The sequence below is a fragment of the Lepeophtheirus salmonis genome, chromosome Z (genome assembly GCF_016086655.4).
Source record: "Lepeophtheirus salmonis chromosome Z, UVic_Lsal_1.4, whole genome shotgun sequence".
NCBI lineage: Eukaryota > Metazoa > Arthropoda > Copepoda > Siphonostomatoida > Caligidae > Lepeophtheirus > Lepeophtheirus salmonis.
This window is the reverse complement of record NC_092584.1, coordinates 22593644-22608239: the sequence shown is the minus strand read 5'-3', so window position 1 is coordinate 22608239 and position 14596 is coordinate 22593644. Positions and strand designations below refer to the sequence as shown.

The following is a 14596-nucleotide window of genomic DNA, read 5'->3' as shown; positions in this document are numbered from 1 at the left end:
ACGTCATAGCTATCACAAACATGAAACACTGTCTATTTAATATTGAGTTGAAGACGCGGAGAAAAGGAAAAAAGGAATTTCTGTCGAAAAACATAAATAGATACGTTGCTATTGAATAAATATGGGATATATTAACATTGAATAAGGTTAATAATCGTCTTCACATCTAAATTTTTTGAAAAACTTAACTAAATTACAAAGTATAGAGTTGTAACATAATAATAATAATTTTATTAAACTTAATTATTGGTTTTGTGTTCCTCGTTTGACAATATTATTTTCCGAAAATTGTTATTAATTATTATAAATTAAAATGTGCTCTAGTTCGTTTACAAGCTCTGAAGACTTGAAGACGCATATTGAAGGTCCTCATAAGAAGAAGAAAAAATTCCCCTGTAGTTACTGCTCTAGTTCTTTTACACAATCTGGGAGCTTGAAGATTCACATTGATGGTGTTCATAAGAAAATTAAAAAATTCCATTGTAGTTATTGTTCTAGATCTTTTTCACTCTCTGGAAGCCTAAAACTGCACATTGAAGGTGTTCATAAGAAGATAAAGAAATTCCAATGTAGTGACTGCCCTAGTTCTTTTACATTCTCTGGAAACTTGAAAAAGCATATTGAAGGTGTTCATGAGAAGATAAAAAAATATAAATGTAATTACTGCTCCAGTTCTTTTACACGCTCTGGAAATTTGAAGACGCATATCGAAAGTGTTCATGAGAAGATAAAAAAATACCAATGTACCCACTGCTCTCGTTCTTTTACTCGCTCTGGACACCTGAAGACGCATATTGAAGGCGTTCATGAGAAGATAAAAAAATACTCATGTAGTAAATGTTCTAGTTCTTTTACACAATCTGGAGGTTTGAAGACGCATATTGAAAGTGTTCATGAGAAGATTAAAAAATTTCAATGTAGTCACTGCTCTAGTTCTTTTACAAACTCTGGAAACTTGAAAACGCATATTGAAGGTGTTCATGAAAAGATAAAAAAATACCAATGCAGTTACTGTTCTAGTTATTTTACTCAATCTGGAGGCTTGAAGACACATATTAAAAGTGTTCATGAGAAGATAAAAAAATTCAAATGTAGTGACTGCTCTAGTTCTTTTTCACAAAAAGCACATTTGAAGATTCATATTGAAACTGTTCATGAGAAGATAAAAAAATTCCAATGTGGTTCCTGCTTTAGTACTTTTGCACAATTAGGAGGCTTACAATTGCATCATAAGACTCATCATAAGTAGACAAAGAAGCTACGCTCCACATAAAAATCTGCTACTTTTCCAATATAGTAAAATATATTTATAAATACGACTGAGTAGGAAAGTATTAAAAAACAGTTTTTTTCTTTTAATTCTAAATTATATATATTTATTATTTAGAATGTATTTATCAATTCAATAATGGAGTGGTTTGTCCAATATTCTAAGTGGACGCTCACATTGTGTTTACTATTTCCAATTCACAAAAAATATAATCAACAGTATATTTGAAATAAATAATTTTATGTCATAATAATTAAATATCAATGTTCAAAATTGAATTAGGACTCAATTTATCCTTACAAAAACGTTGTATGTTATTCTAATAAAGATCTTCGAGAGTTGAGAAGCCTTTTGTCTGTGTTAAAAGATATAAGGCTCAACATTACTCTTAAATATCTCTTTAATTAAAAATATTATATTTTTACGTATTAATTCCTTAAATATATAATTTGCTTCATTTTGATTAAAAGAAAAATATTATATACATTTAATCTACTTCATAATATTCAATTAAGAAATAGAAATAGCACGCGCATAATACTGTATATTTTAAAATTATTATTATTAATCAAGTAATCATTATTCAACTCTTCGATTCTCTCTTTTTTTCTTAATTCTCTATTAAAAATTTACGTTATATATATTCTACATTCCTTAGCAAAAAGAGGACTCCTTACTTTAAATTATAAAATGCTTTATCTAAACGTCTTTTTTTAAATTTACTCTCAGAAAAATGTTAAAGTTAATAACAGTAGCACTTTTAGGTTAAAACACTTACACTGCGGGTTCTTTTTTCCTCAGAAACTTTTGTATTCGAAAAATGTTTTTGTCTTGAAATATATTTTAATTGTAGCACGTTAGTGAACGTATATTTCCTTATGCCTATGATTTTACAGGGGAATGATATTGCACAAACTTTTAAAAAACATTTTATAAAAATGTATGCCATTTGACTTTTAAACATAAAAAATAAACTCCTTCCCCCAACATGACTTTGAATGACTAAACTTTGTTCCATTCCAGATGTTAGTTGTAGTTAGTAACATCAAGGGTGTACTGAGTAAAAATGGAAATATGTGGAGTTCAGAACAATATACAGAATCAATGTAAATACTTTTAAAAAACCATTTTACATCAGTTTTATTCGCCTTATTCAATGTGTGATTGTCTTAAGGTTAAAAAATGACAGAGAGCTATAAAAGTCTCGATTACTATAATCCCGGATATTTCAAAATTCCGACAACTGAGATCAGTTTTGGATTCTGCGCTCAAAGATATTTATGGCTTCAATTCATTAGTACAAAATTCGATTTCTGCAGTGTAATTAATTGAATGTAATTCAAACAATTCTCTAAATAATAATGATTAGGAACCTTTTGGCAAAGGTAAAAATACAAAAGTCAATCTGAGCACTGTTTTTTTGAAAAGTTTCATTCCTTTTTGACAGTCGAGGTTGAGTGTAGATAAAAAAGATGGTCTTGGGCGTGACTAGTTATTTATATTTATTAGAAGCCAACAATAATATTGAATTGAAGACGAGGAGTAGAGGAAGTCGGAATTTCTGTCAAAACATTCAAATAACCCGGCTGTTATCCTATAACTATTGAAAATATTTACATCGGCGAAATTCGAAGAAAAAGCTACATCAATTAAAGTTAATTATACTCTTCTAATCTATTTTTTATATCTTTAAACATAGTTTTAGTTCTTTTAAAGGGTCGGAAGATTTGAAAATGGATATTGAAGGTGTTCATGAAAAGAAGCAAAAATTCCCTTGTAGTTACTGCTCTAGTTCTTTTAGAAACTCTTTAAAGTTAAAGAGACATATTGAATGTGTTCATGAGAAGATAAAAAGATTCAAATGTAGTTACTGCTCTAGTTCTTTTGCACGCCCTGAATACTTGAAGATACATATTCAAGGTGTTCATGAAAAAATTAAAAAATTCCAATGTAAGTACTGTTCTAGTTCTTTTGCACAATGTGGAACCATGAATAGGCATATTGAAGCTGTACATGAAAAGATAAAGAAATATCAATGTAGTGACTGCTATCGTTCTTTTACACGGCATGGACACTTGAAGAAGCATATTGAAAGTATTCATGAGGAGATTAAAAAACACAAATGCAGTTACTGTTTTTGTTATTTTAAACGCTCTGAAGAATTGAAGAGTCATATTGAAAGTGTTCACGAGATTAAAAACATCCAATGTGGTTCCTGCTTTTGTACATTTACAAGTTTGGAAGGATTGCAAATGCATCATGCGGCTCATCATAAGTAGACGAAACAAGCTACGCTCCAAATAAAAATCTGCTACTTTTCCAATATAGTAAATATATTTATATAAACGACTGAGTAGGAAAGTATTAAAAAACAATTTATTTTCTTATATTTCTAAATTATACATATATATTTATTATTTTAAAATTAATTTATCTCTCCTTTATCGCTTCAATAATGGAGTGGTTTGTCCAAAGTTCAACTTGGGCGCTCACATTGTGTTTAAAATTCCTAATTCACTAAAAATATAATCTAGAGTATATTTGAAATAAATAAATTTATGTCATAATAATTAAATATCAATGTTCAAAAGTGAATAATGTTGTATGTTATTCTAATAAGGATCTTCGAGACTTAAGAAACCTTTTCCCTGTGGTCAAAGATATAAGGCTCAACATTACTCTTAAATAACTCTTTAGTTAAAAATGTTATATTTTTACGTATTAATTCTTCAATAAACAATTTACATGATTTTATTAAAAGAAAAATATTATATACATTTAATCTACTTCATAATATTCAATTAAGAAATAGAAATAGCACGCACATAATACTGTATATTTTAAAATTATTATTATTAATCAAGTAATCATTATTCAACTCTTCGATTCTCTCTTTTTATCTTGATTATCTATTAAAGATTTACGTTATATATATTCTACATTCCTTAGCAAAAAGAGGACTCCTTACTTTAAAGTATAAAATGTTTGATCTCAACTTCGTTTTTGATATTTTATTCTGTAATTAACTTTTAGAAAAATGTCAAAAGTAATTTCTGTTGCAGTGCCAAGTTGAATCACCTATTCCAAGCAAGTTTTATTTAATGTTGTCTTCGTGGAAGAGATATTAATTGTAGCACGTGACTTAACATTGGAATCCTTCCAATCATATATATAATTCTTATATAACAATGATATTCGTCTTCATGCTTTTAGAGGTAAAAGTAATTCGTAACACCTCATCTAAATCCAAGGGGAAAAAGTAAGGGACTAGTGCAATCAATCCATAATATTTCCGTCCATCTAGTAATTTACAATCTTGACATTATCTTGATTCTTGTTCCATATTCTTATTAAAATCGGGAACTTATGGATTAAAAGAAAGAATTATCTGAGGAATAGTTATTCCATTGCGTTGGCATACTACTTAAGGATTTCAAAAAATTTGGATTTGAATACAATAATTAACTTTATATGATACAAATATTTCTAATACTTATTCGATAGCAACGTGGCTAGTAATTTAAATTTTTCGACATAAATTCCGAATTCCTCTTCTCTGCGTCTTTAATTCAATATTTATAATATTGTTTCATGTTTTTTATAGAGTATGAAGTATGTGATATGTGAAGTATGTCCTCAAGTGTAGACTCATTACATTTTTGAATAAGGACTTTGAAGACGACTTATCGGATAACAAGCCCTCCGTTCTACATGTCATGGTCATAGAGATAAAAAAATTAGAGTTCTTAATTGATGAATACAAACAACAAAATGATCAAAACATTCAAATATTATGTACTAAATAGCCGTTTCGTCTAATTAATAATGTGATTTTAGGGGCCTAATGGATAATGAGGATACTCAACTTAGTTCAAATTTTCCTCTTTTCTCTTATCAAAATGGCAAGTATAAATATAAAATCTGTAAAATGCAAAGTAGTTCATTGTTATTCTTATAATAATTCATCAATCTCAAATCTAACTCTTAGGAAGGAGTATGATCACTTAAAGGAATCTCCACGATTGGCGTTTAGATCCACCTTGAATCGCATGAAGCCTATAACAACACAGTAAAGAACATTTTCATAATTGATTTTTTTTATAAATTCCTAATATTCTCGTTTGTTCTCGTAAATACATAAGTTAATAAAAAGCGTTTTAGAATATCTAAGACAAATAAAAATGTAATCAATGAAGTATCATTTATTCTAAAAAATATTATATACTAATAAAATTAAGTCTTCCAACATACTATTGATATTTTTCAAATTATTGATACTTAAACTGTATAAGATTTGTGAGAACAATACGAATCTTGGTTCCTTCTACAGTCTCAGTTTCTAGCTTTCCCAAGTGATGCAGTTTCATACTTGTATAACATTGAGAAATTGCTTTTATAAGGGAAAATACATTATTAGATTCTGGAGATGAATCAAATATATGATCACTAAGGCATTGAAATAATTTTTACGAAAGCCAATATTTTTCAAAACTGCAATGCTAATTTGACGAGTCACGCTGGAATCTCTCGGCAAAGCCCGTTTTGTAGAATTTAAAAGTTTTTCAAACATACTTTCAGATTCTAGACTTCAATAACATCCTCAAAAGGATATGTTAGTACTGTTTGATGCAATCCTCTCCCATCTTTCTGATTTATCAAGGCATAATCGACCTTGAATACGATGTCGAGACACCACAAAGATTCAATGAATTTTTCACTAAAGATTGTTTTTCCCCATTTTTTCACTAAAAATCCGTTAATGTAAGTGATGACCACTCTTTTACAGTCTGAAATTGCTGTGAAAGAATTATGATTAGGCACTCTGCTCAAATCATGGTCGATCTGCAAAGGACCTTTATCAATTAAGCCATGTTTACGACTAAATTCCATATGGTTGCTATCCATATTTATCTAGCATCTTCCTTTGTTTCCCTGGGAAGATAGAAAGGTTGTGTTATCTTTGCTTAAGCAATTTCCTCTGGTTCCTGCTTTAATCTCATGTTGAATAATCAATCTTTTATAAGCGGAGGAAAACTGTCTGACCGAAGGATTATTATTATGCCCGTTGGCAGAGCGAATTATACAGAAGAAAAGTTCCAAGTGGTCTTGACTGAATTTGTATATTTTAGATAACTTGTTTACACTTGATACACTTATATAAGTGTATAAAACTCTGAATCCCAATCAAAAATCCAACATATCCTGTTTTTTGCTTTGCTTAACAACTGTAAGTTTTTAGTTCTTTGTTATAGTCATAGTTGCATCTTCTTAATGGCCCTTTAGTTGAGCTTCCTAATATATTCCGAGAGTTAAAAATGCCAAATAAGACGTAAATTATTCTAATGAACTCCACTGTAGCCGTAAAGTTTGAAAAGTTTTTGTGTTTAAGTTCCTTTGAGAGCTACTGCTACTCTTCTCGAAAGTTTTTGGCATGCCAAATTTACTTTCATTTTTCTCCATTCAATGAGAGCTTTTCTCAAGTTCGTTCCAGCTCTCAGACCTTTATGTTTCTGTAATAAGTATAGTTCATTGATAAAGCTCCAACGAATCTCCTCTCCTTTTTGATTTTTCATAACACCAAAGGATGCAAATGTACTCCTCACGGGCTTCATCATGTGGCAAATATCAAATATAACTGCTATCTTGATTTCAGATTGAAAGAATGAGGAAACGTATTTTCCATATTATTTGAAGGGAGAACAGCTCCGAGGGCGTTAAAAATAGAAAAGTTGCAAGATGTATCACATGTAATACTAGGAATGATTATACCCGTATCATACACTTTACTCAAAGCCGTACGAACCAAATTTGTCTTTTCTCTCCCAGATAATCCATGGATCATACAGTTTCCAATAGGTATTTTCCAACTCCCATTCATGGCAACCACCATCAGTACAATAACCTCTGTGGCAGGAGGCATTGAATCGTCGGACAATCCACGTACCTATGGTACTTACTGCCATCAAACTCAATCATTTTCTTTATACTCATTTCATCTAGAGTTAGGTTGTAATAGATTTTTTCGCCGTTGTCGCTTTCTTGTTGCTCAAATCGTATTCTTAATGTTTCATATGATTCTAGAGTAAAGCCAGTAGAACCATCAATCGATCCATACCAGGTTCTAATGACAGAAGGATGTGGCAATTCCATGTTGAAATTCCTTCGGAATAATCATAACCCTTCTGAGAGAAAAACTGTTAAGTCAACGCAAATTGATTTAATTCCCAGAGTATATGTTTTTGTTGTAATTCCCATTTTTGTATTATGGATCATACGATGAAAGGGCTCTTTGAAAACTTAGATGTTATAGTAGTAACTTAATCCAGAACCCATATTTTATTTTGTTAAATGACGACATAAATCTTTAGCATTGGTTATCCGCTTCTGAAGCCTTCGTTTGCTTTGACAAATAATTTTATTTTTAATTTTTAAAGCCTTTAAATGTGTTGAAAGAAGTTCATTTTTTTCGGAAAGAATCATAATGTATCTTTTTGCTCTTTTTGTCACCTCCCCCAAAGTTTCCATAGTACTAGGTAGAGCATATGTATGATCAATGACTATATTTACTCTTTTTGTCACCTCCCCCAAGGATTCCATAGTACTAGGTAGAGCATATGTATGATCAATGACTATATTTACAATTGACCTTTTTTCAATCATGTCATCAGAATTCCTTTTTATAGTACTGTCTTCTTCATAGGTTCTTCGCTTTAAGATTCGTCGATGGGACTCTACTTTTTTTAAGTGCATTGGAAAGTCAAAAATTGAGGGCACTGCTCCATCAACAAGCGTGCACTTAACTTTGTGTTTGATGATGTCAGAATCTTTGAAGTGCTTAGAACAGATTCTTGACCATTTGGTTGGTTTCCAATCTTGGCGACGGCAGTTTACTATCCATCGCTTTAGAAGCGCTGGATTTTTAGGAAATCTGAAAGTAGATGGTTACTTATAATATATTTGGAATATTAAATTAACTAACAAGGATGACAAAACATATGATTTTTTTATAAAGTTATGAAAATACTTACGGAAAAAAGCTTATTTTCACCTTATTGCGGCTGAGTTCACATTTTTTTCAATGATTTACTACCAAAATCGTGCTCAGGGGATCTAGAAAAAGCTGGTGTTCTTGAAGTACAATTGAATGCAATGCAAGCAGGCATTGGACTCTACGAATAACATAATAAGAATGTATCAAGTTCCAATTATATCCGCTATGACAAACTTACCTAATACCAATCTCCTTTTGTAAAAATTACAAGGTTATTTTATTACTAATTATTAAGATTTTAAGAATATTATTCGTAACTGAAAGGGTAATGTTGACATAATAACTGAATGTTTTGATCCTTATGTTTCTTTATTGTTCATCAGCTGAACGCTTGAATAAATTGGCCATGTCACTCTAGAGAGTAATCTTACGAAAGGGGACATATTTATTTGGCATTTTCTTAAGGCAATATATCTTAATATCAAATATGTGCAATATCTTACTAAATTGTGATATTTCCCCCTGTTTCAGAACATAGTAAGTGTTTCTAAGAAGACCAGGAAGCTTCTTTTTTTCTGTTAATTAATTACTTAGGGGATAGTTTTAGCCTTACTGTCGTTAATCGAAGGTGTGATAAAGATGAAAAATGTTACTCCTTGTTCTTAATTCAAGATAACTACTCATATGTATTTCATTCCAGTGATAAGAAAATACCTTAAATGAAGAAAGAATGGTTCATTCGCATTTGAGGGTGTCAATAACTGTTAATGGACTGTTCTTCAATAAAATTTGTTATGAAATCTAGAAGCGTATTAACATGGAATATTTACGCTCAAACTCGTAAGATTTGGATATATATATGTGAGTTCATCTCACATTCACTATGAAAAGCATTAATACAACCAATAAAAATTATCAATAGTTTAGAAATCTTAAGGTAGAACTTGTAAATCTGAAATTATTAACTTTGGTAAGGTACTCTACAAAAAGCAATAAATATATTTTAGAGAAGCTAACTGGTACATCTTCAGGTCCCAAACAGAATCTGAATAATTACCAATGCCAAGGCCAGGCTTAAAGTCGAAAAAGTTTGTGTCAATCCAACCCATGGAGCCTACAAGGGGGTGTTCTATCACCGGTCGTTGGGAATATGATTATGGATAGCTTAATAAATTTAAAAAAGGAGCAGTTAAGGTCGTTGGCTACACAGACAACCTCCTTTTAATTAGTAGAAAATATCCCCAACCCCTTGTTAACACAATGCAAAAGGCAATCAATTCTGTTATTGAATGGGGAAAAAAAAAAAGTATTACCTTTAACCAAACAAAATCAAGCGCTATAGTTTTTTCGAAAGCTTATAAACTTAGATCAAAATACATTCCACAATTAGAAATGGACGGCAAAGTAATGGAATATGCCACATATATGAAGTATCTAGGTTTGACTTTTGATAAAGAACTTGCCCGGACAAAGCATTTGAAAAAAAGTCTTCAAGTGCTCTTGGATATGGAATATGGCCAAGGCAATCATGGGACAAAAATGGGGGCTCACTTCAGACAAGGTTCTCTGGTTGTATGAAGCTATGATCAGGCATATCATCTGCTATGGGTATCTAATATGGGGACATCTAATCAGTACAAAGAAAAGTGCAAGGAAAATATTAAACACCATTCAAAGGAAATCACTTTTGGGAATGACTTAATCATTTAGATCGACGCCAACCGAAGGAATGTAGGCAGTTTTGGGTATTGCTCCTCTGGACATATACATTAAGGAACAAGCGACGAAATCAAAATGAAAACGAAGCGTTTCTTATGTTATACCTAGGATAGAATTGGTAATCTTCCAAAACGTCGTGGGAATAGTGATAAAATACTCATACAAGTCTGAATGGATCAAACAAATTACTACATAAAAAATAATCGCATTTGGATAAATAATAGTCAGATTAGGACTCCTGACGCGATCATCTATACAGATGGGTCTAAAGACGAAGACGGAAACACTGAGGTTGGATGGGCCATCACCAAATGATGCATAAATCTGTGTTTCACGCAGAGATTTTCGCCATAACACAAGGTATAGAGGCTCTTCTCAAGTACGAAAAAACACTGAATATAACAATTTTAATGCATGACAAGCAGTAATAAATATTTAATTGTCTAACATCTACTTTTTTAAATATATATTTACAAAGTGGAAAAATGTCATCATCAATTATATTAATGTATGAGAATAATAATAATAATTTTAACAAATCTTGATTTTTTAATATTTCTCTGAGTTTTATTACATAGATTTTTGGATTTTTCTTGGTTATATTTTTTTTTCATTTTTGTTATTCGAATGAAAGTTCTTATCCTTACATATTTAAATATTACTTTGATTAGAAGCTTGTAGCTATTTTGTTTTTCATTTGAAGATTGTAAAATATCATTTATTCTTTTAGTTATATTTTTCTCTTCTTCGTGAAATAATTTTTCGCAATTGTTATAAGTTTCTATTAATAGGTCTGACGGTTTGCCTTAGCCCACCTTTGGAAAAAAACTAGGAGCCAAGGAGATACTTCAGATATTTCTAAATTTGCTGTTTTTCCCCATAACTCCGGATATTTATATGAAATCCATCCACAAACATAAATAAAACCCTGACTTGCCATGAAATTTTGTTCCAAGTCTGAATCTAATACTTCAACACCTATTTCTTCATGTTATATTTAGAACTCGTTTGGTTGAGTTGAATGTTAACATTCAGTTTAGAATTCCCTTTCAAAAGTTATAGACATTGACATACAGATACAGTCCTCCGAGTTATGATGTTCAAATTCATCTTTTGAGATAGATGTAGGTCCTAATTGATTAAAGAGAGGCATATCTTGTGTTTCTAAATTTAACAGGAGCACTGGGAACAGCAATTTCAGCTTGCTTACCCAGCATTAGAAGTCGAATGCGATTAAGAGCATCTACAGGACTAGCGTGTTCATAAGAACCACCTATTTGACTCATGTGAGATTTTTTTTTCTTCTAGCGGATCCTAATTTCTAGTTTATCTACACAACCTGTAGAATAGGGTCTATTGTAGATTATTAAAAGGGTTCCTTGATGCTCAGGGAAGTAGCGGCGTATAAATTTACCTTGCCTCGGGGCCAGTAGTTCATCTATACAACCCGTGGCCCAAGGTATATTATAATTTATAGCAGAGTAATAGGGTTCTATTCTAGCATGCTCCTTCATCATTCAATAGTTTCATCGTCCGAATATAATTTATTTTGCAATGAATTACTCACAATTATATAACCCACAACGTTTTTGTATCACATTAATAATGTACACAACGATATTACCATGTAACCCCAACGTTTTTGTCCGCAACATTTTTACCCCAATCATATTAGAGTGAACGATTTCCATGGTCAAAGAATTTTATCTAAGAATTCATTGCCAAGTTAGTTTAGTTAATATAGTTAAAAGGACTACAAGAGTATGATTTTTTGAAAATAATTTCAAGATTGAATTTACTAATAGGTATTAAACTCTCGTTTTTGTATTATTCTTAAAGGTTTCATCTATCATCTGAAGAAATTACATGAAGTTGACATTAGCCATACTTGCGTTATTTAACAAAAAAAGTAGCTGAGAAGAACTACCCAAAATATCTGTCGAAAACACTAAATTACACCGTTTCTATCGAATAAAATATTAGAAATTAAGAGAAAAAATTTCATCAAATAAAGTTAGTTATCGCCTTCAAATATTTTTTTTTTTTTGTTTGATTCTTTTAACTAACCAACATATAAGTATTCTATAGACCTACATTTACTATTTTTAATTAAGTGAATCAAAGACTAATAAAAATTTCTGGTAGTTCTTGAATGAACATATTTTTTCTTTTAGTTACCTCTTTTTTCTTTTTTATTCTTTTCTTTTCTTCTTATAACGCGATGAAAAAATAATATAAACATACGATTATACGTCATGGCCAATGAAATAAACAATAACATTGAATTATAGACGTGGAGAGGAAAGAGGCGGATTTTCTATCGACAAAATATGATTAATCCGTTCCTATCGTATAAAAATTGAAAATACTGGTATCACTAATATTAAAAGAAAAAGATATTAACAAATCAAGTTAATTAAGTTCTCCTTCTCATCTATTTTTTTTAATCCTTTAACATACACAACTTTAACCTACTACAGTACTGGTTTATAGTTATTAGCTAAAAAACAATCGTTATTAAAAAAAGTATTCCAATGTGCTCTAGTTCTTATAAAGGCTCGGAAGACTTGAAGATGGATATGAATGGTGCTCATAAGAAGAAAAAAAATTTCCAATGTGATTCTTGCTCTAGTTCTTTTATAAACTCCAGGGACTTGAAGACGCATATTGAAGGTGTTCATAAAAAGATAAAAAAATTCCACTGTAGTTTCTGCTCTAGTTCTTTTACACAATCTGGAACCTTGAAAAGACATATTGAAGGTGTTCATGAGAAGATAAAAAAATACACATGTAGTGAGTGCTCTAGTTCTTTTACACAAGCTGGAACCTTGAAAAGGCATATTGAAGGTGTTCATGAGAAGTTAAAAAATTTCCAATGCACTTACTGCTCTAGTACTTTTACGTTCTCGGAAAGCTTGAAGACGCATATTGAAGGTGTTCATGAGAAGATTAAAAAATTCCCCTGTAGTAACTGCTCTAGTTCTTTTACGCGCTCGGGAGACTTGAAGAGGCATATTGAAACTGTTCATGAGAAGATAAAAAGGTTCCAATGTAGTTATTGCTCAAGTTCTTTTACACAGTCTGGAAACTTGAAGACGCATATTGAATGTGTTCATGAGAAGATAAAAAATTTCCATTGTAGTGACTGCTCCAGTTCTTTTACAAATTCTAGAAACTTAAAGACGCATATTGAAACTGTTCATGAGAAGATACAAAAATTCCAATGTAGTGACTGCTCTAGTACTTTTACACTCTCTGAAAGCTTGAAAAAGCATATTGAAGGTGTTCATAAAAAGGTAAAAAATTTCCCGTGTACTCACTGTTCCAGTTCTTTTACACGCACTGGAGACTTGAAGAGGCACATTGAAACTGTTCATAAGAAGATAAAAAAATTCCAATGTAGCTACTGCTCTAATTCTTTTACACAATCAGGAAATTTGAAGACACATATTGAATGTGTTCATCAGAAGATTAAAAAATTCCAATGTAAAGACTGCTCTAGTTCTTTTACACATTCTGGAAGTTTGAGGATACATATTGAAAGTGTTCATGAGAAGATACAAAAATACACATGTAGTCACTGCTCTAGTTCTTTTACATCCTCTGAAAGCTTAAAGACGCATATTAATGGTGTTCATAAGAAGATAAAAAATTTCCAATGTAGTTACTGCTCTAGTTCTTTTAGACGCTTTGGAGATTTGAAGAGGCACATTGAAACTGTTCATAAAAAGATAAAAAAGTTCCAATGCCGTTACTGCTCAAGTTCGTTTTCACAATCTGGAAACTTGAAGACACATATTGAAGGTGTTCATGAGAAGATAAAAAATTTCCATTGTAGTGACTGCTCAGATTCTTTTACAAACTCTAGAAACTTGAAGACCCATATTGAAGATGTTCATAAAAAGATAAAAAAGTTCCAATGTAGTTACTGCTCTAGTTCTTTTAAACGCTCTGGAGACTTGAAGAGGCATATTAATGGTGTTCATGAGGAGATTAAAAAAATTGAATGTGCTTCCTGCTTTTGTAGTTTTACATGTTTGGAAAGCTTGCAGATGCATCATGCAGCTCATCATAAGTAGACAAACAAGCTACACTTCACATACATAAGTGCAACTTTTCCAAGATAGTAAAATATATTTATACATACGACCTAGTAGGAAAATATTAATTAATATATTTTTCCATTTTTTTCCAATTTATATATTTATTTAATATTTAAAATGCATTTATCTATACTTTTTTCCTTCAATAATGGAGGGGTTTGTTCAAATTTCATAATGGAAGAAATAAATTTATATCATAATAATTAAATATCTATTTTCAAAATTGATTTATGACTAAATTTATCCTTACAAAAGTGTTGTATTTTATTCTACAAAGGACCTTCCAGGGCTTTAGAAAAAATATTTATTAATTATAAGTGAGTTCTGCACTCATTTAGCACGAATAATTTCTCTCTTATCATTATTATAATTCAGTCCATCTGCACTACAATAACTCTCTTTATTTTTTCTGGGCCTTTTGACGAAATCTCTCAATTCAACCCAATAAGTTTTCGTTGCATTGTTACTTAAGGGAGTCTACTTTATCTAAATTTTTCACTTGTTACTAAACGT

General features: G+C 30.8%; 2 protein-coding genes and 2 long non-coding RNA genes across 4 annotated transcripts; 3 read left to right on the top strand and 1 right to left on the bottom strand.

Annotated features, from left to right (window-relative positions):
• The first annotated feature begins 32 nt into the window (after positions 1-32).
• On the top strand, positions 33-2130 carry LOC121130518 (uncharacterized). The gene has a single exon (XM_040726255.2). The coding sequence runs from the start codon at positions 314-316 to the stop codon at positions 1247-1249; it is 936 nt and encodes a 311-aa protein (XP_040582189.2). The 5' UTR covers positions 33-313; the 3' UTR covers positions 1250-2130.
• Positions 2131-5452: 3322 nt separating this feature from the next.
• On the bottom strand, positions 5453-8492 carry LOC121130219 (uncharacterized). The gene is made up of 2 exons (XR_005868631.2): positions 8299-8492; positions 5453-8198 (listed from the first exon to the last, which is right to left on the bottom strand). It is a non-coding gene; the product is annotated as an uncharacterized lncRNA (long non-coding RNA).
• A 183-nt stretch (positions 8493-8675) lies between these two features.
• Positions 8676-10523, top strand: LOC121130220 (uncharacterized). Its single transcript, XR_005868632.2, has 2 exons — positions 8676-8889; positions 8962-10523. It is a non-coding gene; the product is annotated as an uncharacterized lncRNA (long non-coding RNA).
• Positions 10524-10588: 65 nt separating this feature from the next.
• LOC139907321 (uncharacterized) lies at positions 10589-14291 on the top strand. Its single transcript, XM_071893706.1, has one exon. The coding sequence runs from the start codon at positions 12515-12517 to the stop codon at positions 14057-14059; it is 1545 nt and encodes a 514-aa protein (XP_071749807.1). The 5' UTR covers positions 10589-12514; the 3' UTR covers positions 14060-14291.
• The last annotated feature ends 305 nt before the right edge of the window (positions 14292-14596 follow it).

Excerpts from the sequence above, each read along its gene's own strand:
- LOC121130518 (XM_040726255.2), top strand. The coding sequence starts at position 314 with ATGTGCTCTAGTTCGTTTACAAGCTCTGAAGACTTGAAGACGCATATT.
- LOC139907321 (XM_071893706.1), top strand. The coding sequence starts at position 12,515 with ATGTGCTCTAGTTCTTATAAAGGCTCGGAAGACTTGAAGATGGATATG.